General features: G+C 34.9%; 1 protein-coding gene across 1 annotated transcript in view; it reads left to right on the forward strand.

Annotated features, from left to right (window-relative positions):
- The first annotated feature begins 325 nt into the window (after positions 1-325).
- The window catches only part of LOC140142574 (uncharacterized), a 116,357-nt gene continuing 106,425 nt past the window's right edge, over positions 326-10,257 (forward strand). The window contains exon 1 of the mRNA XM_072164568.1: positions 326-458. Within this exon, the coding sequence (XP_072020669.1) occupies positions 448-458 (11 nt within the window). The 5' untranslated portion in view covers positions 326-447. The remainder of the gene's footprint in view (positions 459-10,257) is intronic.

Raw genomic sequence — 10,257 nt, forward strand, 5'->3', positions numbered from 1 at the left:
GTACAAGTAATATTAAAATTTACTAGTAGCTTCTTCACCCTGTAACATACCAAACATATACAGTAACGCTATTGCACTCAATTATGTCTTATTCCAAAGCAAATGTTTCCTCACCCCCGCCAGCAAAAATGGTATATCCAAAGGCGGACCTTACTAAACTTTCAACCTCCTTGATTGGCCCTTCGAACAAAACATGCTGGTGGGCGTGTTGTATTAGCTCTTTCTCGTCAATGGCGAGCTTTCAATTGATGAGTCAGTCACGTTCCACTATGTCATGACGTCACGGCATTTATCATAAAGAAGAAGGTATTTTTCCCGCCATGGCGGTATATAAATATAAGTCAGTCGAATTGAGATAGGTTAACTTCAGGAGGGGAAGGCGGCACGCGGTATCAAGATCAGACGATTCTTGGAGATCATAACCATACATTGTTTTAGGAGACAAAAATGAAGCAAAGGTAAGCGGTGTGCAGATTATTTTTCAGCCCGTGGATTTAACCTTGAAATAACCGGCACCTGCACGACAAATTGTGCTGAAAGATAATTGCATATCATATTTGGAATATATTTATTTTATTTTATTTACTTTCCTATGTATGTATATTATACATATAACAGTTATGGGGTAGGGGATGTGCTGTTAGGGTAAAACACAATTTTCTGTTTGCATCTATTTGGTTTATTACTGTTCCATTCTGGGCACATAGGCTACAAATCCCAATCGACACACGCGACATCAGCTAATATTTTTAAGTAAAACACAGCGACGGTATAGCAATAGCATATCTTGGACGGCAATTCCCGCGTTGATATCTCACCGTTCTATCGAAGCAAATTAAACTAGCTACAAACCCCGTCTTTTGTATGTTTAAGCTAGCAAATACAAAAGGGGAAGAATAAAAACATCGTTAACGATTGAAAATTAATCACAAAGTGGTCCAAATTCAATTTTCAATTGATTAATATACTTTCCAGCAGTCGCTAAATTTGTAATCACAAAGGAGAAATTTTTAACATTTTTGCCCGAGGACTTATGATACTTCACTTCTGACAGTCTGCACCTAGCGAATGAATGTATCCTTTTCAATTTATTGTTTGGATTGAAATTTTGCGAGGAAAACATGGTTTCCCACACCTTTTACTAATTTACAGATAAGCTGTTAGCGCAGTCCTTGGAGCAAATTAGCCGTTAAAAGGGGTTATTATGAATTGATATACAGATATATATACAGATGCTTGGGCTGTGAATTATAAATCTCCCAGTCACTTAACGGCTGGTGAGTGTGGGTGAGCCCTTTTGGTTTGAAAGTTAAGTTCGGGTATTAATGTAATTATATCTATTCATGTGTGGAGGAAAATCCCTGTTTTTTCATCACAAAATATTAAAAATAAAAAAATAAAAATCTTTTAAAGGTTTTCTAATGGAGTAAATGGTGTATAACCTTTAATATGAGTGAATTGTTATCAAGAAAAGTGCTGTAAGTAACGCTCGTTTTTTATCAAATACCGGTATATAATGGGCTATTCCATTTAAAATTCACACTCCCTGTGGATGAATTTGGAAATATCTTCCACAGGGGAAAATGAATTTCAAATAGAAGGAACACATTTGAAATTCACCCACACTCTGTGGAAGATTCAAGTCGAATCTACCTCAAAGGGTGTATGATATAAAAATGGAGCTTCTTATCATTCCATTTAAAATTCATAATCCTCCTGTGGAAGATTATGTCCGAAATCTTCCACAGGGGTAGTGTGGACTTTAAATCGAACAGCCCACTTAGTACATAATCTGTTTTGAATAGGTTAAACACTAAAATTGTACACTGACTAGATTCATTTTGATCATGTGCAAAACACTATTTTCTCCGTCCCTGGAATTGACTAATATTGTGGTTTGCAATGTAATGGTTGGTAACCAAAGCACACATTCTGTACTCGAATTACTTAAAAGTGCATTATTTATCAACAGAAGTATTAAATATTACCTTTGTAGCGGATGGTCATAACGCACAATGCAGGTGTATAGGTTATGAATATTTCAACCACTTTCTAGACAAATATATCTCTTTGTTTTCACTCTTTGTAACTGCACACCGGCTTCTTTTCAAAATGAAATAAGATAAAAGTATTTCAATACCACCTTTAGGAATCGTTGTATTGATGAACGATTGGGGCAATACAATTTGACAACATTTGCGTAAAATGTCGTTAAATAATTCCTCTAGTTGAAGATGTTGTCGATAAAAAGATACTATATCACCTGACAACAACCTTAGATCTATTTGTCTATTCGATTAGTACACACCTACGGTTTATCTAAATCAAGAATATGTACAACCAACTCTTACGGCCTTTTTTGTACATGTACTTTCTAATTGATCCAATTTAGATATGTCATATTAAGTTTTACTAGTCCAAAAAAGGTTTCATTACATTGTATCAAATAGTGTCCAGAGGTATTGCGTTACCACCGAAGTTTTAAAATCGCAAATTATGATTAAATATCGTTGAGTTCAAGCCATCTCACTCTGAAAGTAAAATACCAGGCTTCGTATTGATTCTGGTTGTCACAAATTAAATGTAACCTCCGTATGGATTTTACTCGGATAGTGTTTCAAAAAAGATCCCGTCTTCATTTTAGTATCTATATTTATCCCTTGTTAAGTCCCAGAGATGTACGATTGACTCATTCCAATGCTAGCGTACTGCGGTCAGGGGAGTTTCATCTGCTCACGTAATTGTTCTTAATGCCACCATCGCCTTTGGTAATGCTTCATCGCTTTTTACACCTGTCGTCAAGTCACTCGGACTTTCCGTTTGTCATTTTTAAAATCTTTAATTTTTGCACTCTTTGAACGTTTTAGAGATCTTACTGACCGACAGTTGGGATTTGAGAGTTTATTTTTTCAAGTCTAAGTCATTGACTTAAAGTAAACCCTTTATTTATATATGACGGTGATTAATCTCGAGCAGATAATTGCAGCTTCTTTTTCAGCAAAAACGGAAGTACAAGACCTTTTAAAAAGGTGGCTGCAATGAACTATTGCATCTCTTTTCCTGTTAAGTAACTCTTGCTAAATTGAATAATGTGTTATTTTGGGGTGAATCTAAATGCCATACGAAAACAATTGATTTATGCTCTTTTACAAAGTGTGAGTTTACCTTGAATAATGGTGAATGATTTTAATACGGGTTTCAATATTTAATTGACTTAGCTAATGAATTTTTATATCATTAACTGTATAAATTTCAAATGAAATGATTTACCATATTCACCCTACGTAAAAAATGTACATATCAAATAAACTTTGAAAAGCTAAACTCTTAAAAGTTTCTCTCGTGAACGTGGTGAAAAGGACCAAAAGTGACGTCAGAAAAACCAATATCAGCCACGTGGTTAACGTAGGAGGAAACAGCTCAATGACGTCACAGAATTCAAATGTGGTATCCAATAAAGATGGTCAACAATACCCTGTGGCCTGTGACCTACTTTAATGCTAGTACAAATTATGAATAGGTATTCTAGTTTATGGTTAGTAGGCATTTGTTTACCATAGTCAATCATTGTAAAGCATTCCTACTTGTAATAATAATGCACTCAGGCAATATTTCAAGACATGTCTTCCGTGATTGTCTTTCCTTTTTATGCAAGTGAGGATGTGTTTATCAATTTCAAGAGAGAATACTCGTAGATAATTATCGTAAAACTGGGGTTAACAAACTTTACAGCGAAATTGTTTTTACCCCAGTTTTTGCTTGTCCGTTGTAATCGTTTGACTAACATGTGTTCTTTACCGTTTGTGGGTACGAATATTGATCTCAAGGTATGTGTGCGGTGGGTATGCTGCTTGGTGTGTGGGGTGGGGTGGGGGGTTTGGGGTGGGATGGGTGTGGTGTTGAGTGGTTGGAAAGTCTACATTGATATCACAATTGTCAATGTGCCAACTATGCATATGTTACCTGCAACAATGAGGGCTGTTTTTGGGGTGAGTGTGGGTTGAGTTCTTAATGGGTTTATGTCTTGAGTGGGTGTTATGAGAATGGGGTGGATGTTGATGGATGCATATGCATTGTATGGATTTTTAAAACTATTATGTGAGGTTTATGGAACCTGCGTTTTGATTGATCTATCTCTGATAGTTCCTATTGTCTTTTTGCATCTCATCATCAATCTTTATTTCATTCAAAAAATGTCATCTCACCTCAACTCACTTCACTGTGTTTGACCATGGATGTGGTCCTACTCGATGCCACCTACGTCTGTCTTCATCCTTACGTTTCTAAACTTTCTAAAAGTTTTCATTCAGTAAGCCATTTCGTCCATTTATCCACGCTTTTAAGATTTGTTACTTTTACGTCTTTGACGTGGATTTTTGCTTTACAGACAGTAAAAGAATTAGGGTACCAGTTATTTTCACCCCTGTATATCTTAAACAGAGACGAAAATGTCATAATTAGAACCAGCAGCCAATATCTGATTTGTAGCTCGGATTAAAACCTCATTTGGTGAAATCGACCACGAAATAAAGACACTGTGATCCAGATCCCAAAGAAGATGCAAATTCAAAAGTTACAAATTGTTCTTGGATGCTCTATTGATTGAATACATTGATAAGAACATTAAAAAAGAACTTTTAAGTAAAGAATACAGGTATCGGCGGTTAGTTTTAATTTGGACATATTTGTCTTTGATTAGGATGTACGAGGGTGAACATAACTGATACCTAATCATTCTTTTGATATCTGTATTTTACGGTTCTTATTTCTCTATCCCTCATTTTTTTACCAATTGTTCTTTGGGGCGTCTTTACTCTCTGGTTGTTGTTCATGTTTCAGCCCTCTATGTCATTGTTGGCAACACACGTTTACTTCACAGATGGATATTGGTTACTTTCTAGGAGAATGTTGCTGTTATGCATCGTTACTGTTTGGTCCATGCCCGTCCACTACCTTTTCAATGGGGTATTCAAATTAAAATCCACACTCCCCCCTGTGGAAGATTTTGGAAATATCTTCTTCAGGGGAGTGTGAATTTTAAATGGAAGTATTTAAAACTCACCTTTCCTTAGTGGAAGATTAAGGTTGAATCTCTCAGAGGTTGTATGAAATTATAATGGAGCTGTCTAATATGCTAATTCCATTTGAAACTCATACTCCCCCTGTGGAAGATATTTTCAAAATCTTCCACAGGGGTAGTGTTAATTTTAAATGTAAGAGCCCAATATTTGTCGTATATGTTGCAAATTTATGTCGTATCGTGTTATGGATTTTTTCCAACAAGTTCTATTTTTTTATCAATTCCAATATCGATTCCTTGTTAATTGTGGCGGGAAATGATTACTGTATGATTGCAAAAAAAAATCTTTATTCTGTCGAAATGATTTATTAATATCACTGAATGGTTGCAAACGACAATTAACGTTAGAAAAATCGTTTATCACCATGTCAAACACATTGATTGATTGATAGCATGTCAGTGTATGGACGATGTAACAGTTTCCATCTTTATATGTGTCTTTCTTTCTATATAATGATACCGATATATTAATTTGTTCCCAGTTTGTTTATTTTCTCTTGTTCCCATTTCTTGCATGGATGATCATTTGGTTCATGCTTCAACTCACCATTAATCTTTCTCTGACGTTCCTTTACTTTAATAATTATACTGATATACGGATACGGAATACTTCAAAAAATACATGATAATTATGTACAAATATATAAGCAACCGCTTGGTTAAGCATGGAACACCTATCTATGTGATGCGATCAAGCAAAATCAGTCGGAACTCGGAAATATTAAATATTCAGTTTCTTATGGAATAGTATAAAGCATTTACAAAGCTGCTATTTGCAGAAAACCACATTGAAATTGAACAACCAGTTTCAAAGATATGAGCGATTCAAGAGTTTCCAAAACAACAGGAAACAAACGGAAATATTTCCTTTGTTTGGCTGTATCTCAAAATAAATATTTCCGATTTTGCTTGATTAAAATTAAAATTAGATCGCATCACATATATATTTATCTTCTTAGCCTGATTATGTATTATGTAGCTAAATATCTACCACGTTGAAACCCAATATTTAAAAAGGTTGATTAGGATTATTAATGCAAAAAGAGCCACAAATTGTGCACCCGAATTTTAATCCAGAAATCAGGGTTTGTATACAGTATCGTTAGCTGTGACGTGCAACATGTCTCTCTGATCGCTATTGTTCGTTTTTCTGTCAGAGACTAGTAAGATAATAATCCTTCAAATGTTGACGATGAAAACTATTTAACTACATTATTGAAAATCACAATGCAAAACACTGTACTGTAAGCCCTATTTACTTTGAGAAGCAATCATAAGTATATCCTTCATCTAAGCCTGTACCATATTAACCTATTGTCAAGATATTGACGGATTATATTTATATATTTATTCCATAAGCTGCATAATCCCAGTCTTTATAATTATAGGCTACGTGATAGTGGGCTTAAATGAAGCTATTCACTGTGAAAGTAGTGATGTAACAGGATTAATTACCATAGCGATATATGAAAACAAGTTTTGAATGTATTGCCCTGCACTAAACGTACACTGTAACTCTGCATCGCACCATTGATTATCGAAGAATATGCATAAAGACCTGGATCGTAATTCTATCACATTATGCTGAGTCAATATACATTTCACTCACACCTGTACGATCAGTGTCTTCGAAAAGAGCGGTATTGTATTGAATCTATGATTGCACACATAAACAGACATAACAGGTGATGAGTGCAGCCTACTTATAGTGCAAGGCAGTACTTTAAAAAATTGGTTTCACCTAGTGTTATTGTAATTAATCCTGTTACATCACTACTTCTACGGCGAGTACCCAAGCATCTGTACCAAAAAAAAACATGCATGAATGATTTTGGCATTGTGCCTGATAAACGAGTCATGCAGGTAGAATTGATTATGTCATAAATAAGTCAATTAATTTTCACTGTCTTGAATGGGCTTTATTTTAAAATTCCACGTGCATTTTTGGGGACACACGGCGTGTAATATTTGAAAGCTTCATTAATCTTCATTTCTATAAAACATGATTTTTTAATGATTATTTTAATATTCAATAGGTAAAAACAACATAATTATATCCGAAATAGAACAGAGAACAGCGTGATTGCCATGACTGTGAAACAAGTGCACACGTGCATGTGGTAATTAAGAGTCACTTGTCTGCGATGGTTTTGTTCTTGATATTTTTGCTTTAATTTTTTATTACCAGAAGCATTTCAACTTGGAAAATTAATACAAAATAATAAAATTGACGTAAAGAAGGTGGTTCTCCCTTGCAATAAATTAAAGTGAAATAAAGTAAAAGTACGCTACAATAATAATAAACCACGTTCTTGTGGTTAGAACTTTACAAGATATGAAAAGAAGAAGAAATTTGTTTAAAAGTCTAACACTTGAAAACTGTTTAAGTGACGCAAAAATCAATTTTGATTGAGTAACCCGACTTCTTGTCAAATCTAGTGCCGAGAATGAACCGCGCGTCATTGAGGCTTCCGGCTAGGCACAACTATCTTTTACCGTGACGAAACCTAGCCCGAATGCTGAAATCATAGATGTCTTTATCTCTTCTGATCAACACGTCGATGCGGGGTTTTTCTATACCCTTAACTGCAGATTGGGCTCTGTGCAATCAATAGAACACACAGTGCCTTTAGGTTTCCGACTCGAAAAATCTTGTAGAGAAACAATGATGGTGGAAACAGAATAAGTATTGAGATATATCTCGTTCACTGTAAACAATGCTATAGTATAAACATCACAAGAGTTGCGGATCTTTGCATTAAATTAGTCAAATATTTACTTTTTCGTGATATAGCAACAGTGGATTTATATGACTATGCATGGATGAAGAAGGGTTTTGTAAAGGTTATAAACTCCCAAGCCAGATGTTACATTTGCATTCTTTGGTCGATGAAAGGATTGCAACTTGTTCAATTTAAGTATCGCTTTTCAAAAGAACAGAATGTCGGGTAACAGGCCTCTGTACTATTTGCGCAGTAAACGTGATACACCATGTTAAAGGTTATTACATTTCGTTCCTGTATTCTTCGTTTTTTTTAAATCTATTATTTAACGTGAACTGAAGCAAGCAGAAGTATAGGGAAAAGAACTAAGAATTATAAGAAGAATATGCTTAAGATGACGATGAAAAACCAGAGGAAAAAAGAGGATGATAAGGAATAAGGTGATGATGAAGAAAAGATAAACTGAAGGAAGATGAAGGAGAAGTTGGGGAGAAGAAGAAGAAGAAGAAGAAGAAGAAGAAGAAGAAAAAGAAGAAGAAGAAGAAGAAGAAGAAGAAGAAGAAAAAGAACAAGAAGGAAAAAAGGACGAGAAGCAGAAGAAGAAGAAAAGGAAAGAAAAGAAAAGAAAAGAAAAGGAAAGAAGAAGAAAAGGAAGAAGAAGAAGTAGAAGAAGATGAAGAAGAAGAAGAAGAAGAAGAAGAAGAAGAAGAAGAAGAAGAAGAAGAAGAAGAAGAAGTAGAAGAAGAAGAAGAAGAAGAAGTAGAAGAAGAAGAAGATGGAGATGTAGGGGTAGGAGAAGGAAGAGGAGGATGAAGATGAAGATGAAGATGAAGATGAAGATGAAGATGAAGATGAAGATGAAGATGAAGATGAAGAAGAAGAAGAAGAAGAGGAAGAAAAGGAAGAAGAAGTAGAAGGAGGAGGAGAAAAAGAACAAGAAAGTGTTTAAGGAATAGTAGAGCAAGAAACATGTTTAAATACTTTTGATCAATCAGGCACCTACTTCAACTGAGTTGAAAGTTCAATAGTAAATTATTGACCGATGGATATTCCTACGACCCAGATCAGTGTGGCCAAAGCATAAAAAGGTGATCGCTCATCGCTAGAAATTGAACTATATATTATATATAGCAAGGCGTAAAGTATTAAATTCCAGTACCAATTGCTACAATATATGCTGTCACATGGTTTGCAAATTAGTATATAGCTACCGTAACAGATAAGTGTTTAAAGTGTCAGAGCTAACACGAAAAGTGACGGGATATGATAGAACTGTATAATGTTGATATAGCCAACATTGAAAAAAAAAATCAGCTTAGGTATTAAATTTGAGACATCACCTCACGAAAACTAATATTGACCAAATTCAACCTTCCAATAGAAATTAAAATATTCCGTTTGTATTGCTCTTATCGCACGGGATGACATTAAACCCTTGGTGCGCTGTTTGTCAAAAGACTCTGCAAGATAAACAAGAACTGTGTTTGCATTACAATACAGCGCAGCAAACGCAAAAATATTATCTTAATTCAAGTCATAATTTATATCGAGTGTCTGTCAAGTAAAGAGAAGTTTGTACTTAATTAAATCAGTAGAAGGTTTTCAAAGGAATTTCAGATGAAATATTGATAAAATGAAATAAGTCAATCTTATATGGCAAATGTATTGATAGGAATCATACAAGAGTGATAATATATACAATTAATCATGACATCTAATTGGGTTTACGTAATTTGTTTTCATTTAACCTGTCTAATATGATGAATAAGGTTTTTCAATTTAAAGGAGGATGTTCTGGATGTTTTGATTGACAGCACAACCCCATATCAATCACACTTTATTCTACCGAGGTGACGTTAGCCGATAAACTGTGTTTTGATAGAATCTTTGTGATATATTCATATTAGCACTATAGAAGAAACATACCGTAAAAACTCGATAGTTAGCATATATGCTTACTACTATCGAGTGCTTTTAAACATGCAAACATGAAGAGCCCATCCATAAAAGTGTAAAGGGTTTTGAGCAAATCATCGATACATATAGTTATATACGAACAAGTAAACCTGCAAATTTGTGTCTCAACCCCATTAGCTCAGTTGGTAAAGCACCGATTTTGGGTACAATTTCATGTTTTCAAAGCGCTCGATAGTAAGCACATATGCTAACTATCGAGTTTTTACGGTATTAGTATTTTAAAAACAGTAAAAGGTAAAGGAGGTGAACCTGTATATAATTACTGAGTGCCTATCGCTCCTTCTTGGCGATTGAGCCAGACTCATCCATGTTGCTGTATTTGGATCACTACACCTCCTCCACAGCGTGTCTGTTACTTTCCCAGCATTGGATGCCAGTACCCATTTATACACCTGAGTAGAGAGGAGCAATTGAGATAAAGCACCTTACTCAAGGACACAACTCACAACACGAAATAGAAATAGAGAGAGTTTTGAA

This window comes from Amphiura filiformis, chromosome 20 (assembly GCF_039555335.1).
Source record: "Amphiura filiformis chromosome 20, Afil_fr2py, whole genome shotgun sequence".
In the NCBI taxonomy this organism is placed as follows: domain Eukaryota; kingdom Metazoa; phylum Echinodermata; class Ophiuroidea; order Amphilepidida; family Amphiuridae; genus Amphiura; species Amphiura filiformis.